This window comes from Myotis daubentonii, chromosome 2, assembly GCF_963259705.1.
Source record: "Myotis daubentonii chromosome 2, mMyoDau2.1, whole genome shotgun sequence".
NCBI classification, from domain to species: Eukaryota; Metazoa; Chordata; class Mammalia; order Chiroptera; family Vespertilionidae; genus Myotis; species Myotis daubentonii.
Window position 1 is genome coordinate 122,927,487 of NC_081841.1, and position 19,868 is coordinate 122,947,354.

General features: G+C 41.8%; 1 protein-coding gene across 5 annotated transcripts in view; it reads left to right on the forward strand.

Moving 5' to 3' along the window:
* Positions 1–19,868, forward strand: part of STARD13 (StAR related lipid transfer domain containing 13) — a 312,838-nt gene that overhangs the window by 275,670 nt on the left and 17,300 nt on the right. For 3 of the 5 annotated variants that reach the window (XM_059684434.1, XM_059684433.1, XM_059684437.1), the window contains exons 5-9: positions 621–689; positions 2,382–3,742; positions 4,867–5,040; positions 6,196–6,355; positions 12,378–12,576. In XM_059684434.1, the coding sequence (XP_059540417.1) occupies positions 621–689; positions 2,382–3,742; positions 4,867–5,040; positions 6,196–6,355; positions 12,378–12,576 (1,963 nt within the window). The remainder of the gene's footprint in view (positions 1–620; positions 690–2,381; positions 3,743–4,866; positions 5,041–6,195; positions 6,356–12,377; positions 12,577–19,868) is intronic. The other 2 variants (XM_059684436.1, XM_059684435.1) reach the window with 1 other exon arrangement.

Genomic DNA, 19,868 nt, shown 5'->3' on the forward strand with positions numbered 1-19,868 from the left:
TCCACCTTATACTTGAATGTTCAAAATTGTCATTTAACCCAACCCAAAATGAATGTAAATTTTCAAGACATAAACTATCTCAATATTTATTTGTTTTTCAACATTTATTGACTGAGCAACTGTTCACTTTTCCTGGAAAATAGAATACATTGCAAAGTTAAAGAGAGTTAAGGTGGATGATAGGTATGTAAATAGATGACAAGCAATAGATAAGCAGTTGAATAAACATTAGAAAATAACAAATAAACAAACACTGCTAACTGTGTTAATCACTTAATCCCCTCAGTGAACCCATGAGAGAGGACCTATTTTTAGTCCCATTTTTTAAGGGAGAAAAACTTTGGAGGGAGCAAAAAACTTATATACAGTCATAAAAGCTCTAACTGGTCCTACCAGCACTTGGAACTGGGTCTTAGAATCAGATGCCAAAGTAAAATAAAATAAACTGAATTAAATCAACAAAAATATATTGAGCAGTTACTATGAGCCTGGAGAAGTGAATGTGAATAAAACAGAAACACAGGCCCTGCTCTTAATGAGCTCACATATAATGAATGACTGAGATGGGTGTGTGTGACATGAGTAAATACTGCAATAAAGGTCTAATCCAAATACTACAGGCATGCAGGGGAGAAAGTAGTCATTGTTTGGAGCAGCCAGGGAAGGCTTCAAAGGGAAGAACTTCACAGGTGAGCCAGTACTCAAGAATCATCAGAGACCAGGGAAGGACAGCAGTGACTCTTACTCCTGTAACATTGCTGAATGTTGGGGAATGGTTGGGGGATAGGGAGCAGAGTGAAGGGAACTCTGGAGTAACAACTGAAATGAGGCAAGAAAAGTAAGTAAATGGCAGTCAGGATGCAAGGGCTTAGAATTCCACACCAAAGACTGTTAGGAAGGCTTCCCTCACGGTCACTGTGTCTCCAAGCTAATGATCCTTACCTTAGTCTCCCCAACTTGGTTCTTACTATATATTCCCTGGGAAACTGTAGGTTTTTTGGGTGGGAGCATATGTGATCATCTTTGAATTACACTGTAGAAAGCTGCTTAGATGGCAAAGACACTGGAATCAAGGATTCTAGCCAGGTTTTGACTATAATAGGCCCAGAGAGAAGTGTCAAGGGCTTAAAAAAAGGAGTGAAGATACAAATGAGGGAATAGATTTGAAAATCATATGAGTTGGGCCCTGGTAATATATGCATGGTGAGGATGGAAACATTATTATTTAGGCACTCTAGGTCAGGGTCTATGCTGGACTGGAGAGACTTGCAAAGATAAGGCCATCTGTGGCCTCGAGTAACCCAGACACTCTTTCTCGGGGGATGCAAATTCGGGCAGAACCCAGACAGGTAAGATAAATGTGTAAAGAGACTAGTGTAAGACAGGGCAAATTAGTGGGGCCTAAGCAGCCCATAGATGTGTGTCCTGCCTAAGGTATTCAGACTCATAATTGATTAAAAACAAGAAGGCTGGCCTAGCAGCACAGGCTGGGTAGACTCTCCTCAACTAGTGATCTCCAGAATTCCTCTTACAGAAATTCAGTAGATGATTTTGTTGTTAATTATACAGGGAAGCCTATATAATAAAACCCTAATATGCAAATCGACTGAACTGCAGAACGACCAGTCTTTATGATGCGCACGGACCACCAGGGGGCAGACGCTCAATGCAGGAGCGCCACTTAGCCAGAAGCAGGGCTCACAGGTGGTGAGCGCAGAGGCGGTGGCGGGAGCCATCTGGCCTAAGCCAGCAGGTGGACATCCCCCCGAGGGGTCCCAGACTGTGAGAGGGTGCAGGCTGGGCTGAGGGGTCCCCCACCCCAGTGCACAAATGTCGTGCACTGGGCCTCTAGTATACAATAACAACCAAGTTGGGGAGACTAAGGTAAGGATCATTAGCTTTGAGACACAGTGACCTTGAGGTTCAGAAGAGGGAAGCTGGAAATATGGTTGTGGAGCTCAGTGAAGAAGTTTCAGGAAAGAAGTAAGTGCTTTTTATGGCAGGATTAAGTTTCTGTGTGAAAAAGAGATCACAGATGTTTTAGATTTAGACTGTCTAGTCAGATTGTAATTATACCTTCTTTGTAATCAGTCAGGAAAATCTTCTTAGAGGAAAAGGAATGATTCAGAAACTCTATGAAAATTGAAAGGAAGAAAGCTTGGCAGGTTGGGAAGAGATCCTCTAGCCACTGGGGAGGAAGAGGGCGTGCAGGACCATGCATGATGGTGGAATCACCTTTACTCAAAGGTGCCCCAAAAAACAGAGGGTGTGCATGAAATGGAGGGAAAGGAGAGGAGATAGGAGGACCATGCCCCTGGGCCCTAGATTTCCCATTTCATCTGAGCCACAAGCCAATGTGCACTATCCTTAATGTTTTTCAGGGTGAAGACTCAGATGAAGAAGATCTTTGTATCAGTAACAAATGGACTTTCCAAAGAACCAGTCGGCGGTGGTCTCGTGTGGACAACCTCCACACACTGTTTCCTGGGGGAGACAGAAATGGGTCATCTGGAGACATTAGGATGAGAGACACAACCAGCAGTGAAAGTGTCCTCACAGACCTGAGTGAGCCCGAGGTCTGCTCCATCCACAGCGAGAGCAGTGGTGGGAGTGACGGACGCAGCCACCCCGGCAGCCAGGGCACTGGCCGGGAGGCGTTTGACTGCTCCAGCCAATACTGCTCCGATAGCCCAGTCATGCTGGATGCCACGGTATTCAGCAGCAGCCTCCCACAGTCCTCCAAAGACGTCCTCAACTACCCTTTCCACCCAAAGAATGAGAAACTCAGTAGACCCAGAGCTAAATCATTTTTGAAACGCATGGAAACACTCCGAGCAAAAGGAACACATGGAAGGCATAAGGGGCAGACAGGTGGCTTGGTGATCAGCGGGCCTGTGCTACAGCAGGAGCCAGAGTCCTTTAAGGCCATGCAGTGCATCCAAATACCTAATGGAGATCTCCAGAACTCACTCCCGGTTGCCTGCAGTAAAGGACTTCAGTGCTCCAGCAAATGGAGTGGTGAAAGCAGCCCATCAGAAAACAGCAGTAGTGGGCTGAGCACACCTGGCCTGAAGGAACGGAAATGCCAGGAGGCCAACAAGCGTGGGGGCATGTACTTAGAAGACCTGGATGTGCTGGCTGGGACAGCACTGTGGAATGCAGGTGACCAAAACCACACACATGAGTTTCATTCCCAGGAGAACTTGGTAGTACACATTCCCAAGGATCACAAACCAGGAACATTCCCAAAGGCGCTGTCCATCGAAAGCCTCTCACCAACAGACAACAGCAATGGGGTGAACTGGAGGACTGGTAGCATCTCCCTGGGTAGACAGCATGGCCCTTGTGCCAGGGAGCCTGGGCTCATTGCCTCCTGCCACAGAGCAAGTCGAGTCAGTATCTATGACAACGTCCCATTGTATGCCAGCACAGGAGACCTTTTGGACTTGGAGAAAAATGACCTCTTACCTCACTTAGAGGACATTCTGCACCACGTCAGTGGCCTCCAAGAGGGAGTGAATGAACTGCAAGCACATGAGGCCTTGGTTGGAAAACCTGGCTTATGTCCCTTTCCATTTCCTAATCAGATAACCCTAGATTTCGAAGGCAATTCTGTTTCTAAGGGTCAGACAACACCCAGTGATGTGGAAAGAGATGGAACATCACTTAATGAGTTGGAGACCACCGGGATCAAAGAAAGAAGGGATTCTGGTGTAGGGGCCTCTCTGACTAGGCCAAACAGGTTGGTGGCATGATTTTGTGAAATGATTTTTAATCCACTTCTTAATAATTATGGTCTGTGTATTTATTTTTTAAACATTTATAAAGCACTTATTAAATGCCTGACACTGTTAAGTGATGTATGTGGTTAGGAATCATTTGAACAGAAGTATGTCTTCTCTACAGTTAACATGGTGATTAAATCCCTGTTATCTCACTTTTATTTCTCTGAGTGTGCCCTCTAATTCAATCTTAGTTTTATTTTTTTTTAAATGAGCTTATGTGCAAAGTTCTATGTGAGGCACCATTCATAATCACTGATAATGGAGGCCCAGTGCCTGTACACAGGTGCTTTCCATGACCTTGCAACAGTATTGATTAAAAAATATCTCTACCACAAATGTTAAACTATTTTTAATTTAATTGTATGAGAAAATTCTGATATCTAAGATGTGTACTTCATAAGTTTAGTTTGGTTTTACAATATCAGTTACAAAGTATATAAAAGCTGTTGTTCAAAGACCACTTCAGAAGTACCCTAGAGCAATGGCCTTGGATGGGCCTAACTGGTAGAAAGAGTAATAATGTGTGTGCTTCTAGTGAAGACAGTGATGTCTCATGGGGCTCACTGATGTGTCATGACATCAGGAGTGCTTCATCTGTGCCTATCAGGCTCCCTCTCAACACCAAACGAGAGGTGAGTGCAGGGACAGGGTAGCAATATAAAAATATTCTAGTGCTCCCAAACATTGACATTGAGATCTCTTTTCCTATCCCTCCCCCCGCCCCCCCCCTCTCTCTCACACACACACACACACACACACACACACACACACACACACACACACACAACAGCTGCTTTCAACATTTGGGAGCAAATTTAGGGATGAACAAGTGAAAATTATTATATAACTTATTTAAACCTCCTAATAAAACAGATAATGACTTTTTTCCAGATTTATCAGACTTGGAAAAAGTAGTTTCTTTGGTCTGTTCTTTGCATTTGTGTCTTCTGTTTTCATTTGCTTGGTGATTTTCTTGGCACTGAACCTATTTTGAATAACCACTTAAAAATTAGTCACATCCTGTGTTTCTGGATAACATATCCACTTTGTGACTGCCTCTCTGATGGTCTCTCTGGTAAAGGCGACTCCGATGGAACAGTTTCCAGCTCTCCCACCAGCCTCAGCCATCCACAGCATCACCCCACATCAGCAACCAGACTGCTGGCCAGTTGAACCTGCTCCAGCGCTTCTCGCTGCTCCGCCTCACGGCCATCATGGAGAAGCACTCCATGTCCAACAAACACGGCTGGGCATGGTGCGTAGCATGTTCACTCCAGAGAGCATCATTTGGCTAGAGCTAAGCGTGTGATTGCAAAAGCTTTAGTACTTGCTTTCTGATTTCTGAAAACCTGATCATTGCCTTTACTTGCTGACGTCCTGAAAATAATGCCCAGAGTTCTGCCTTATTGTCTGCTTCCTGGGCTGCCTCGGCTGGGAGGGGATGTAGCCTGCAGGAAGCATGGCTTTATTTGTAGCTCTCTGCCAGTGTCCAGGGAAGGCACTCAGGCTCCAACAAGAACAAAAGTCAAGTAGTCAAGTAAAAGCTGATTAATTGTGAGCAGAGTAATTAAAAATAAACTTGCTGTAAAGTAATTCTGGCAGTTTGCAAGGAAACATCTGTTATTTGTACCTTCAGACCAATGCAGAGCTCAACACCTAGTCCTAGAGCATTGATTCATTCAAAAGGCATTTCATTCTTCAGGGACATGTCTACTTTTATTTAATTGGCAAATAAAAACAAGAATATGCAGTAAAATGTTTATAATAAGGACTTGACAAAGCATGTGTTGGAACTTAAATGTGGACCTATTTTAGATGATTTGAAAAAATATTAAATGTGTCACTAATTGTCCTATGGTATATATTATGTATATAGAAGAATTGGCAATGCTTTTATAAAAATAATTTAGAAAGTTATAAGTTGCATGATCAAATTAATGTGCTTGTGTATTAAAATTTCCTATAAAAGTACAATTAGTTCTAGAAAATTATAGCCAAGAAATGCTTTTTATCTTCTCTCCCTTCCTTTCTCCCCAAACCCAACTAAGTTAATTCTTCTTGTTGTTGTAGTTTTTAAGTTTCATTTAGTCTTGTTGGGGACTTTTAAGTGTTTATTACTTGAGAGGTATGTAGTAACAATTAAATTAGAAAGTCCACCACTTGATTTGAAAACAGAGCCATAAATCCATCTGTTAACGTGAATCATGCTGTATAATAGAGTTCTAACATAGGCAAGGGGCACACATTGTCCTTCCATGTACTGTGATTAATTAAAGAGAGAAATATTGAATTCCCTCATGCCTGTTGGCTATTCCTACAAAAGCTTGGCTTTACCCTCTTGCTTGCTTTCACAGCCTCTCCCAACAGTAGGCCCCAGGAGGCTTGATGACCTGGTTTCTGTGAATTCTAGGTCAGTTCCAAAGTTCATGAAGAGGATGAAAGTTCCTGATTACAAAGACAAGACTGTCTTTGGCGTTCCTCTTATAGTTCACGTCCAGAGAACGGGACAGCCCCTGCCTCAGAGTATTCAGCAAGGACTCAGATATCTTCGCAGCAACTGCCTTGACCAGGTATGGTTAGAAATCCAAAACACAGGCTTGGATTTATGAAATGCCAGACAGAGTCATTGTCCAGCATCAGACAAAAATGAGCTTCACCGAAAATAAAAGGCATTGTGATCTTTATAGGTCAACTAAAGGCCCGGTGCACGAATTCATGCACGGGTGAGGTCCCTGGGCCTGGCCTGCGATCGGGACCGATCTGGGCCAGCTGGCCACGGGGAGGGACTGTGGGAAGTTGGCCATCAGTGGAAAATTGGCTGCGGGAGCACACTGACCACCAGGGGGCAGCTCCTGCATTGAGCATCTGCCCCCTAGTGGTCAGTGCACATCATAGCAGCTGGTCTACCAGTCGTTTCGTCATTCGGACTTTCAGTCGCTTAGGCTTTTATATATACAAATATTTAATTTGACCAGGCTATATTTCGTCAAGCTGTTTGAGCATGTTTTTTCATTGGCACCTTGAATGACTCCCTGGAGTGACTGCAGAAAGTTAATGTCAATAGTTTTCAGCTGTGGTGTCTAATTTGTGTTCCCTAGAAATTATATACTGCATTCCCTTTTTAATTATTGTCCTAATGCCACCATTGATTTCATAGCATTTCTTTTAGCCCTGTTATCTTTCTTTTAAAAGAATTAGTTTTTATATTTTCTTTTATTAATTCTTTTTTTTTTGAAGCAGCATTATGACCAGGAAAACTTAAAGGAAAGACAAATTTATTTATAACTGTTTAAAATATGCAAGTAAATTATGAAAACAAATATCAGCTAAATCAAATATGCCCTCATCTTGTAGAGTTGATTTAAAAGCTCAAGCTAAACAAAATATTTGGAGATCATTTTCTGTCTCCAGGACTGTTTGGGGACCACCACATGGTAGACCATGATTGGGCCCAAAGTGCTACCCATCCTATAAATTTCTAGACCAAGTCTTTTTTTCTCCAAATTAATACCCATTAGTTTCTTAGACATTCTTTCCAAAATAAAAGCCATGTTGTCACTTGATAAATTGCAGCCTTGAGCAGTGGGAATATTTTTAGACAACTATTCAATATGGCTTTTGTTCATTATACTCTTTAACACCATGTGAAGAAACCAAAGATTATTTGTAATTTGTATTGATTTACCCCTGGACTTGGGCTCAGTGGACAGGAATGAGCCAAGCTACAAGAACTCAAAGATTCTGGCTATTTATGCTTATATCAACCCTAATACCAAGATCAAAGTTACTAGTAGAATCAGGATGGTCTCTTGAAGAATCAGATACCAATTTTCAGTGCAGCAGAATAGTAGTAACTTCTTTGTTTGATGCCAGCTCTGAATTAATGAAATGTATGGTCCCCATTTCCCTTCCCACTCCTAATTTTCTCTTCTATTTTCTTTAATTTAATTGCATTTTATTGTATTTTATAGATCATTGTAAGTAGCCTGGAGTTCTTTCTTGAGCAAGATTAGGTATAAATGAATGAATTGTAATACGTCTGCTCTCCTCATCACATAGACTGGGAACCAGTCAGCCATGGCCCCTATAGATTCTGAATAACATGCAGCACCAGTATCACTACTATTATTGGTCCAGTCTGCTGTTGGAAGCAAAAGACATGAATAGAGAGAAGGATAGTGGGCACCAAAACCTCCTCAATCCCTACTCACTGTCTATTCCAACTTTCCATATCAAGCCATAACTACTTTTTAATTATAGAAGAATGTATGTCTCTCCCCTTAGTCATCAGAGTGTGAAAGCACCCAAACCTCTGCTCCCTGTGAATAATTAAGTGGTAACAGGAAAAGGGCCAGGGAAAACTAGAGAAATATAATGAAGAATCAAAGAAAACTACAGTCAAGAGGAAGACTGTCCTGGAGACTTCAGAGCGAATAAGAGCAAATAAAAGCAAATGAATCTGAAAAGAAAGAAGGGGCAAGAGTCACAAGGAAAAAGCAGACATAACACTAAATGAATGTTCTTTCTTCACCAACAGCACCTCCTTTGAACTGAAAAGATTAAGGTCACCCAGGAGCTTGAGATCTCAGCCCCAGGGTCATGGAAGACTAGAACATCTCAGAATATGCTTCCTCTAAATCACAGGTGGCTGGCCGTCATGGTGCCTCCCTCTATGTGATCCCCTCACACCACATCCAGGACACCCCAAGGCTTTGCCCTTACCCACAGGGAGGGAGGCTTCCTGCCCTGAGTTGGGCCCCCTCCCTTGAAGCTAAGCATTCATCTCAAACACAAGCATTCATGGTAAACAGTGAAAGACAGGGTCCTGAAACATTGCCAACGTTTCACCTCCTACACTCCTAAGTGCAGAGCAGTTTATATATGACCAAACACAGTGTATCATTTTGGCCCTTGCATCTGGCTTCGGATGAAATAAGGGAGTTTAGCCTTCAATTATGAACCATTAGTATTCAGACATAGCAGTGTGTGAGAGGAGCCTTGCTTTGTTGGCTGAGCTTTTATTTCTGCCCTAAATCAACTGTACAAAGAAGTGTAGATTCTACCAGGCTCCTGATAAACATGAGGTCTCTGCAGGAGAGGCTAACCCCGCAGTGCTTAAAATCAAAACCACAGCATACCACCCTTACGACCCTGTCTTCTGAATAAAACCAACCTTTCTTCATTAGCTGAGCACATTTCTTAAGAAGAGGAAATGGAAGTCCTGATAAACATCATTAGCACAAACAGGATGCCAACAAGGAGACCTAATATTATTTAGATGAAATTTGAATTCTAATGCAATGTTTATGCCCAACTCCTAATGGAGAAGTAAATTTTAAAGGCCAAGTTATGCTGTGAAGATTCTTCATACTCAGTACAAGTGTCCTCTACCTGCTGCCTGTTCATCACACTCCCTGTTGCCTACCCCAGATGAGATGAATGAGGATCTAGGGCCTGTCTTTTTCAATTGTACCTTGTGTGCTTGCTTTTTCATAGCTGAGTTGTTAACTGGAAGACAAAAGAGAGACGAATAAAAAAAAACTAGTCCAAAGAAGCACTCATCACTCATCCTTATAAAATAAGAGCTCATGTGCAAGGGAGATGCATATAAAATTAATTTGCATTGCTGACCACTATTCTTCCCTTTTTAGGGAGGGTTTAAAGTGGGTGGGAGCATGACAATGTGAAATTCCTTGTTTATAAGTTAAGAATTTCAAAATAGTGACAACAGAGTATTAAACCAAGTGTGAGGCCCTGGTCGCCTGTCTACCAGTGACAGACATGGAGCAAATGAAAGACACTGTGCACTCCTTGAGTCTTCCTCTTAAGAAGCTAAGGGATTTGGGGTGGCCTCCTTCAGTGGGGATGACATGGTGCTCTTAGAGGCAACAGATTTTAAATTGTTTCTTCAGTTCTCCATTTTGTATTTAGAAAAAATTTTAGCCCAAAAGACCAATTTTATCACTGCTCTGAAAACTTTTGGCGGAAGAAATGAGTATTGGCACTCACTCATGCCGCCACCCAAGGTTATTCCATGAAGGCTGATAGAAGCTCTCTCTGGTCTAAGGAACTCTCCACCATTAAAGGAAACGTCTACTTACTGTGTGCAGCAAGTCTTCCACTGAAAATAACAGAAGTTCCCAAATGGCTAAAGCAGCAGGAAATTCATGAGCCTCACATAAGGAGTCAGGAAGTGGGATGGTTCCTGGGTTAGTTCTTCTATCAGCTCAAAGACATTTTTGAAGACTGGAGTTCTTTCCACCTTTCCCTTCTGCATCCTCAACTACGACATAGGGAATCTGGTCTGATTTCAGACCACCTTTTCTTTATTACAGTTAGAAAAGAAATGCCCTTCTGTGCTTCTAACAAAATCCACAGAACCCACAGATATTTTCCACACCCTTTGGAAGCTGAGGGTGGGGTGGAAAGGTTATTGTCAGAATTTGAGGAAGAACAAATAAATATGTGACAACTCTCTGGACAGCCTGTGAGACCTAAGTCAGAACAAGCAGCTCTGAGCCCACAGCTGGAGTGCTGCAGACATGTCTAAAATAATTAAAATAACAATATTTGATGAAACTGGAAAGAAAGTTGGAAACAGAACAGTACAAAGAAAACATTGCTGAGATGTGTGTACATGCACACCAGTGTGCACCAGAAACCACACCAGGAAGATGAAGTGGACAAAAGAGGAACCGTGTTCAGCAATTTTCACACAAACACTTGTCTACTTTATTCTCTTTATACCAGTAAATCCTGATCAATTTTTCTCTGCTGTTAAAAATAGTAAACCGGAATTCTCAGACTGAGTAAACACCAACTCACCTGAAGATAATGTGACTCACACTTAAGAATTCACTTTATGAGCACTTGGATTCTGAGGATTCCTGTGCAACACAGCCCTTCGCACAGTCCTGGGCCTCCTTCCAGAATTAGAAAAGTTGAGATGTAAACAAATTCAGGCTGGATCTCACTTCAGGGAGCACTCAGCTGACATCCTGAAGTTTTCTTCTGACAGTACATGCTTTCTTCTCCTGCACTTTGATGAAATTTGGAGTAGTTGCCAGAGGGTTCTTTAGATTCTTCTTGGAGAGTCACCCAAGTATGGCCAAGTGTTGCATTTCCTAGACATGGCAAACTTTAAGGATAAAAATTAAAGTAGTTAATATTTTAAGTGACATGCCTGAATAGCCTCATCTGTGGAATTAGGGTGATAAGCCTTGGAATGCAAAGACGTATTACTCAGAATTCTGTTTCTATTTCCACAAAAAGTAGCAGGGTATAATTCCCCTGTGATCCACTCAGCTGACATATACAAAGACCTCAGTATCCTCTGATTGCTTAGAATTCTTCCCTTGTTGTTACTGCAATTTTAAAGAATTAGGGCTGCTCTCTATTTATAGCAGCAACCAAGAGAGCTCTCCTCAGACCCTGAACTTGGGTTGAGGCCTGCCTGGTACACAGAGCAGTGGTGAGGTGACTGGCACATTTCTCCAGGTCTAGAGATGACGGGCCAATGCTTACTTGCCACCTGGAAATGTTTTCATCTTGCTTTCAAAAGTGGGCCAACCTGTAAGTCCTTGGGGAGTGAGAAAAGTAGAGATTGAGGTTTGAAGGACTGAGTTTTGAGCAACTCAGTGTCTTACAGGCATTTAAAAATAGCAAACATACTAATTCACTGTAAACCAGGGGTCCCAGGGAAGCTCAGAATGTGCAGAGTCTACAGGGCCCACAGTGTAACCTGCAGGAACCTCCTGCCTCATAGGTCTCTGCTCCACCTCCCTCATCCCTATCAGGGCCTTCATTTCTTTCATGCCTTATTGCTGCATTTCTTTGTCAACTGGGGTAAGAGTCTAAAGCTTAGGGATGAAAGAGGCATAAGACAATGTCTTGAAGTCTGAAGAAAAGCCACCCAGGAATCATTGTCACTAGATCCAGAGCTTATGCACATAATAATTAACCAGGCAGACTGGTAAGTGCCAGTCATCACCTGAAAAACATGCATAGCCAGTGTTACAAAAATTCCAAAAAAGGAAAAGCATCATAAGACTCCGAAATAAAAATACACGCTTATCGTTACTATAAACATCACCCCCAAAAGGAGCACTGATATGGCTGTTTATCTGGGATCCACCTAACCTTCCATTGACCAAACTTTCTCAAACCCGCACTTAAGTCAATACTGGGGGGTGGGAAATTTTGTCTGGTCTGCTCACTAATGAACTGTAAATATACCTGATATAATAGTGGGTATTTAACCACTACCTGTTGAATAAATGAATAAAATAATAACATCTATTGTGTTCTAAGAAGTTACAAAGCACAGTCACATATATATTCTCATTTAGTCTCCTCAATAGCCCTGTGAGATGGGGTATTATTATTCTTATCTTCATTTTTTAGGAGAAGAATCAGTATTCAACTGCTATCCAAAGTAGATAAACTAGTCATTTACAGTTTACTTATTTGGATGCAATTGCTGTTTATCCAGGCTTGATTCCACACCTTCTCATCACTACCAAGGTGTTGTCTTAGGAAGAGAATGTCTGGGCAAACATGGCCTCACTAACATGTCCCTGTGACTTGTTTCAGGTGGGCCTTTTTCGAAAATCTGGTGTGAAATCTAGAATCCAGGCCTTACGTCAAATGAACGAGAAATCCCCTGAAAACCTCAGCTATGAGGACCAGTCCGCTTATGATGTGGCAGATATGGTGAAACAGTTCTTCCGGGACCTCCCTGAGCCTCTTTTCACCAACAAGCTCAGGGAAACCTTTCTCCACATCTATCAGTGTAAGTAGAAATAATGTAGATTGGTGTTCTCATGTGTACCCATCCATTGGAATACATGAACTCATAAAGAAATATATAAAAGTTATCATTCTACACTCCTCTCCAGAAGTAACTTTGTTCACAGTTTGATATATAAATCTCCAGGCCATATTTTTTGCATCAAAATTTTCCTTTTCAGTGTAGTTTGGCCTAAGATCTGAAACTAACTTCAGTGTACTTTCAACAAATTTAAAATGAAAAGGGAACACAATAGAATTTATTGTGTATATAGGTGTTTTTAAAAACCCATTTAATTTTCTAAAATTCAGCGCTTCCTCGGGATATAATGAAAGTTAAGGCCAAAAGCGTTAAAATTACTGGAAATAAAAGGCAAATATATGGTAATACAGTGTTTTGTAAGGGTGAAAGGTAAGCAAACCAAATCAAGCTGTATGCTTAATTCAACTAATTTATGTTTTCACTTGAAATTTTAAAAAATATATTTTTACTAATTTCAGAGAGGAAGGGGAAGGGAAAGAAAGATAGAAACACCAAAGATGAGAGAGAATCATTAGCCAGCTGCCTCCTGCATGCCCTCTACCGGGATTGAGCCCACAACCCTGGCATGTGCCCTGACCAGGAATTAAACCATAACCTGGTTCATAGATTGATGTTCAACCACTGAGCCACTCTGGCCGAGCTGGAATTTTTTAAGTGATGTTAAATTGATAATTCTCAACTAAGCCTCTAAAATAATCATGAAAATAACTGTTTTTATTAAAAGACATATCCCTGCTAAAGCTAATTATAAAAGAGGATATTAGTAATGAACATGGATTCTTTCTAGATAGCATAATGTTATCATTATAATTATTTTGATGGCTTATTCTCAATTCCTTAGGGAAAAAAATTATTTGGCCCATGGACTTTGACTTTTCAGAAAAATATGCCTGAAGTAGACCTCAACATGGAATTGATCCCATTTGAAGATGATCCCTACTATAGAGAAATAAGTACTAAATGTGTTTAAGGAGTATACAATATTTGAAATTCAAAAAGGTTTATAACAAGTAGCATTTGTAAAAACAGGATAGAGTGGTGATCCACTAAATAAATATTACTTTGTCAAAGTGAATAGGTTAAATTAATGATACATGTTGTTAGAACCCCAATATAGGGAGTTCATGATGTTGTTGCCATAAGAGGTTGAACTTCATTTTTCAATTAAGTCTCCCTTATGGCTTGGAAATATGATATATGAATATTTCCATTTAATCAGTTTTTAGACTAAGGTTAACACTAGATTATTTCCAATAGAGCAATGTCTTTGACCCTTTTTGAGACTCACCAGCAAGAAACCAGATCAAAGCAAGGCTTATATTAGCTGGAAAGACATTTATAAAGGGTTGTTTATGTATAGGGCACCATGCTGAACACTGCAGAGCATATAGTTGGGGAAGACTTAATCTCATCTCCTAAGGATCTTGCAACAGAGGGGAATAAGACACACATAAATAATTGCATTACAGCAATATTAGAGAAATTCCGTACAAGTTTACAGAGAAAACCCAAGGATGACAACTGGAGGTTGAGATATGTAAGGAACACATGCTGAGTGAAGCAAATAGCATGAGCATGTGGCCGGAGATGACATGTTCTGGCATCAATGGTAAATGTACAATGCTGTATCAAATTACACTGAAAAATTAGACTGAGTATGGGCATTGAATATTAGGGCAAAGAATTATACTTTTGATCCATTAAGCATTGGGGAAGCCTGGGGTGTTGATAGTAGGCTCTTAGTTGTAAAGTCATAACCAAAATTCCCAAAGTTGTTTAAACAATAAGAACATTATATGCCCCAGCTGGTGTGGCTCAGTTGATTTGGCATCATCTCATGCACTGAAGGGTTGCCAGTTCAATTCTGGGTGAGCAAACATGCCTGGATTGCAGCCTTGATTCCCAGTGGGGGGTGGGCAGGAGGCAGCAGATAGATGTTTCATTCTCATGTCAATGTGTCTCTCTCTCTCCCACTCTCTCCTCTCTAAAAAAAAAAAAAAAAAAAAAAAAAAAAACCAATAAAAATAGTTTTTAAAAAACAATGGGGACATTATGTAATGCACATAACAAAAAATATGGAATTAAATAATTTCATGATCAATGGTGCCAAGGCTGAAAGTCGGCCTCTCTTGATGATCCCCATAAGGTCCCTTAAAGTGCCACAACTTAGAATTATCATGTCTTCCCAAAATCACATTCAAAGGTAAGAAGAGGACAGAGGGCTTCTCCTTTGGCATATATCTCTTTTTATCAGAGAGAGAAATTTACAGAAGCTCCCAACATTTTACTTGGTCCCACAGTCCAGAAATGGTTTACACATTCTCCCCTAAATCCACCCTAGATATGAGGGCAGGGTCCAGCTTCTCAGAGCACTTTACAGCCCACACCTGCACAGAACGTATTATTTTCTTCTAGAAAAAGGAGAGAGTAGATATTGAGTAGGCCACCACCTTGTGCCTGCCATAAGGGCCCATGTCTATCAGAACTGTGTTTGGACCCATGAATCTGGATGTGTAAACAATAAATATTGGACTAGATGAGAATAGAGGGTTAGGAAGCCTTAATTGAGGCTCTGAATTACCTGTAGTGATTTCCAGGAGTGAGACTGGAAATAACCTTCATGGAGGAGACCAAGTTTACTAACCATTGTTGAGTTAGGGAGGAACAATTCTTTCTCCCATTCTCTAGAGCAGTTCTAGTTTTAGCTGTGTTACTTTTCAGATTTTCATCAAATGATTAATTAGAGATTGGATGATTAGTGAAAATATTTGAAACCCACTAGTCTACGAGAGAGGAGAATAGAGGGTCAAAGACAATCCTTAAGCTTGATGACTGGAAGAACAGAGAAAGGAAGGAGGCAGAGCTACTGACTGGAGGATAAGTAGGACAGAATTGTTTAGAATTGACTGGATGTTGATTTTAAGGTGCTGCTAGCCATCCACATGGTCACAAGTTATCAGCATTTAGGAATGAATATCCAAAATGCTCTCATGAGAGTCAAGAAAGATTCAGAAACTTCCAGAGTGTCATGTGTAACAGAAAGGTAAAAAAGGATGGTACCCAAAACAAATGTGGAATTTTGGGATTCATAGTTGACCTTCGCAAGTAATTTTAGTAGAAAATAATAGATAGAAGTTATTTTCTGAGATATAAAGGAGCAAGTGAGTAGAAAAAAAAGTTGAAACAACATGTAGTCATGACAGATGCTGGCATGAAAGAGGTTAGCAATCTAAAGTTAAACAATGTCTATACAAAGCATCTTACCTGAAGTAGCATACTTAAAAGCAGTTCAGATTGAGGGGGAGAAAATGGTGGCTGAATAGGCAGACCTTTCTTGCACCTCTCCCAGGACCAGACTGGAAATAAAACTAAAGTGGGGAACATACACTCGGAATTACAAACTGAGGTCCAGCTGAGAAGGAAACTTATATCAAGGAAGGAAAGAAAACACCTAGAGACCAGTAGGAAAGGAGAGGTCAAGAGAGGAGCTGACCCAGCTTCTAGGGGTGGCAGGCTGAGAGAGAGGAGGGATCTCTTGGCTACAGGAAGGCCTGTTCCCTCAGAAGACAGAGACCTGGAACCTATTCTGGGCTCCACAACCCGGAGCACCAGAGCCAAGATCAGTGGCCCACATAACATCCAGCCATGAAAGGTGGCAGGACTGCTGGCCACCTTGGAGTCTGAAGCTGGTAGACCAGAGCATGCTGGAGAGAAAGATTCAGTTTCAGGGGTTTTTTTGTTTTATTTTTAAACCCAGATCACGGGAGTTTCATTTGCAGCTACTCACCCAAGGCTTTGGTGAAGGGAGGGAGATGCAGACTTGAGGTGCCTAAGGAAAGGCTGGGGTGGGAAGCATTGCAGGGAGACATGGAAAAGCAGCAGCCAGGAGTCCTGTATTTGGTCATACACCTCCAAAAAGAAAAGGGCCATTTTTCCTGAGAGGAGCTAGCCACTCCCAGTAGCCATAGCACAGGAAAAGAAAAAAAAAATACAACTCATGCTAGGAGATACAGCCTGCCCCACCCCCCAAGGAGCCCTGCATGCCACACCCTACATTTTAACCTTTTCAGAGGAAACAAAAGCAGAGGCCAAGCCTATGTGTTTGAACAGTTTCAGGAGCCCTCAGTAACTGGATTGGGGGAGGAGTCATCTGCCCCATTATCCCAGGAAACTGGTGCTTTCCCTGTATGAGAGAACTGACGGAAACTCCAGGTTTCCAGCTGATCCCGCTGGACTGCATACAAGGATCTCTGTCCAGCTGAGGGCAGAGTAATATTTTGGGCCACTCTAAGAGCTCTGGGACAGGAAACACATCCATCACTTTCCCTGAAATCTGAACAGCACCTCCATCTCACGGGAGACCCAGTAGTCTAGACTCATGATTCTGCCTAAAGCCCTTTCAGAAATAGTCTTTTGAGTGATTAAGATTGACAGCTGGCTGGCAAGCAAAGGCACGCAGAAGCAGAGCCTGGGGACATAGGGAAGCTTACTAACCCAGCCCTGGGCCCCATGCTGCTAATGAACCTGATTTAGAGGGCAGATTGGTCAGCACCTCCACAACAGCTCACCATGTGGTCAGGGGTGAGCCTCAGAGTCAGCCAGCTTGAAATGAGATCCCATTCATTAACAGGACAACAACATTAAAGATGTAATTATAACAGAAGAACCCAAATAACTCAACAAGGGGCTTTCCTAGCCCACCCAGTCTAAGAGATCAAAGAAACTGCACCACTGGGTCCCTCAAAAGACCTACTACATAAGACTATACCACAAAGTCTGGGAAGCATAGTAGTTCTATCTAATACATATAAACAAATGCAAGGGAGAGCAAAAATAGAGACAAAGAAACAACACCCAAATGAAAGAAAAGGAGGAATCTTCAGAAAAGGAACTAAATGAAATGAAGACAAGCAATTTGTTAAAAGAATTCACAGTAATGGTTTTAAGGGTGCTCAAATAACTTGGTGAGAACTACAAGCAACTTAATGAGATTTATAAGGAGCTGAATGGGAACATCAATATGAATAAGAATCAAGAGGAAATGAAGAATGACATAGCAGAAATAAAAAACACCCCAGAAGCATTCAATAGGCTAGAACAGTGGTCGGCAAATCACGGCTTGAGAGCCACATGCGGCTCTTTGGCCCCCTGAGTGTGGCTCTTCCACAAAATACCACGTGCGGGCGCGCACATACAGTGTGATTGAAACTTCGTGGCCCATGCACAGAAGTCGGTTTTCAGCCTGGGCAAGTCTATTTTGAAGAAGTGGCGTTAGAAGAAGTGGGGGGGGGCAGGTCGGTCGGTCAGGCGATGGGAGACGCAAGACACAGCGCAGGCGGGCTGTGGGATATGCAGAGCCGGGGAGGTACGTTGTTTTGAGGTACATTCACTGAGGTCGACCCCTTCCAACTCTCCCATCCACACTCGTCTATCTGAAATAAGTATACAAGATGAGTGTGGATGGGAGAGTTGGAAGGGGTCGACCTCAGTGAATGTACTTCAATCAGATTGAGGACATTTTTAGCAAAGGCCAGCTTAGGAATACCCTAATTAAGTTAATAACAATGTACCTACCTGTATAGTTTAAGTTTAAAACATTTGGCTCTCAAAAGATATTTCAACCGTTGTACTGTTGATATTTGGCTCTGGTGACTAATGAGATTGCTGACCACTGGGCTAGAAGAAGCTGAGGACTGAATCAGTGAATTAGAAAACAAGGTATAAAAACACACCCATTAAGAGCAGCAAATGGAAAAAAAAATTAAAAGTAGGAGGAGTGTCTAAGGGAGCTTTGGAACAACATGAAACTTCACAGCCTTCATATCATACAGGTGTTAGAAAAAGATGAATCCAAGCCAGGAATGGAGTACCTGTTTGAATAAACAATGGCAGTGAATTAACCTAACCTGCTGAAGGAAAAAGTAACTTAAGTTTAGGAAGCACAGAGAGTCCCAATCAAGATGAATCCCAAAAGACCCACACCTTGGCACATGACAAGTAAAATAGCAAACATTAAAGACAGAGAAAGAATCTAAAAGGATACAACAGAGAGAAAGTTACCTACAAGGGAGCTCTCATTAGACTTCCAGCTGATTTTCCAGTAGAAACACTTAAAGCCCGAAGGGAGTGGCATGAAGTATAAAAAGTAATGAAAACCAAGGGAATGAACCCTGGAACCCTAGCCTACTATATCCAGCAAGACTATCATTCAAAATGTAGGTGAAATAAAGAGCTTCACAGACACACACACACACACACACACACACACACACACACACACACACAGACACACAAAGCCTAAATGAGTTTATTAACACCAAGCCAGCACTGCAAAAAATGCTAATGGGATTGTTGTAAGAAAAGATATAAAGAGAAGAATACAAATATAAAGAAGAAGACTTGCAACAAATTAGCACCTATACATAATAACCTTAAATGTAAATGATTTAAATGCTCTAATCAAAAGACATAGGGTAGATAGACAGAATTTGGGTCTCCACTGCAGACACCACCCTGGAATGCACAGCAAGGCAAAAGCCAGCAGGACCCCAAGTGCCTGCAATTGGCACATGCAGGACCATCTCTGTAGGGAAGGGAGCACAGCTCAGAACAGGGACAATCAAGGCATGAGACTGAAGGCAGACGCAGCCTCTGGGCTAAGGAGTCCCTTACCACTGGGCTACTAGGGGCTTTATCCTCTCAGACCTCAATCAGGATACCCAGGGCCAGAAAGGGACAGTGATTCACATTCACCTGCATTAGAGAAGCTCCTAGAAGGCCCAGGATAGACACAGCAAGGGACTAGATTCAACAACATCAGATCAAAATCCAGTGAGCCCCCCAAATATAGGGCCCAAAGCACCTGTATAACAGCCGGCATGAAAACATTGGAGTTGAACCTCACTGGCAGCAAGTTGGAGAGGAGATCCCTCCCATGAATGGGACATCAACAATCAAGTCCCAATTACAAAAGGAGAGCTCAAATAACACACACAAAGGGCATTCCTAGAGCACCCAGCTCAGGTGAACAACGAGAATGCACCACTGGACACCTCAACACTTTTTAGATAAGGCCATCCCACAAAGATTGGAAGGCCTAACAGTTCTATCTAATACATAGAAGCAAATGCAAAGAGACAGTTAAAATGGGGAGACAAAGAAAGAAACCCCAAGTAAGAGAAAAGAAGGAATCTCCGAAAAAGAACTAAATGAAATGGAGGCAAGCAACCTATCAGACATAGAGTTCAAAGCAA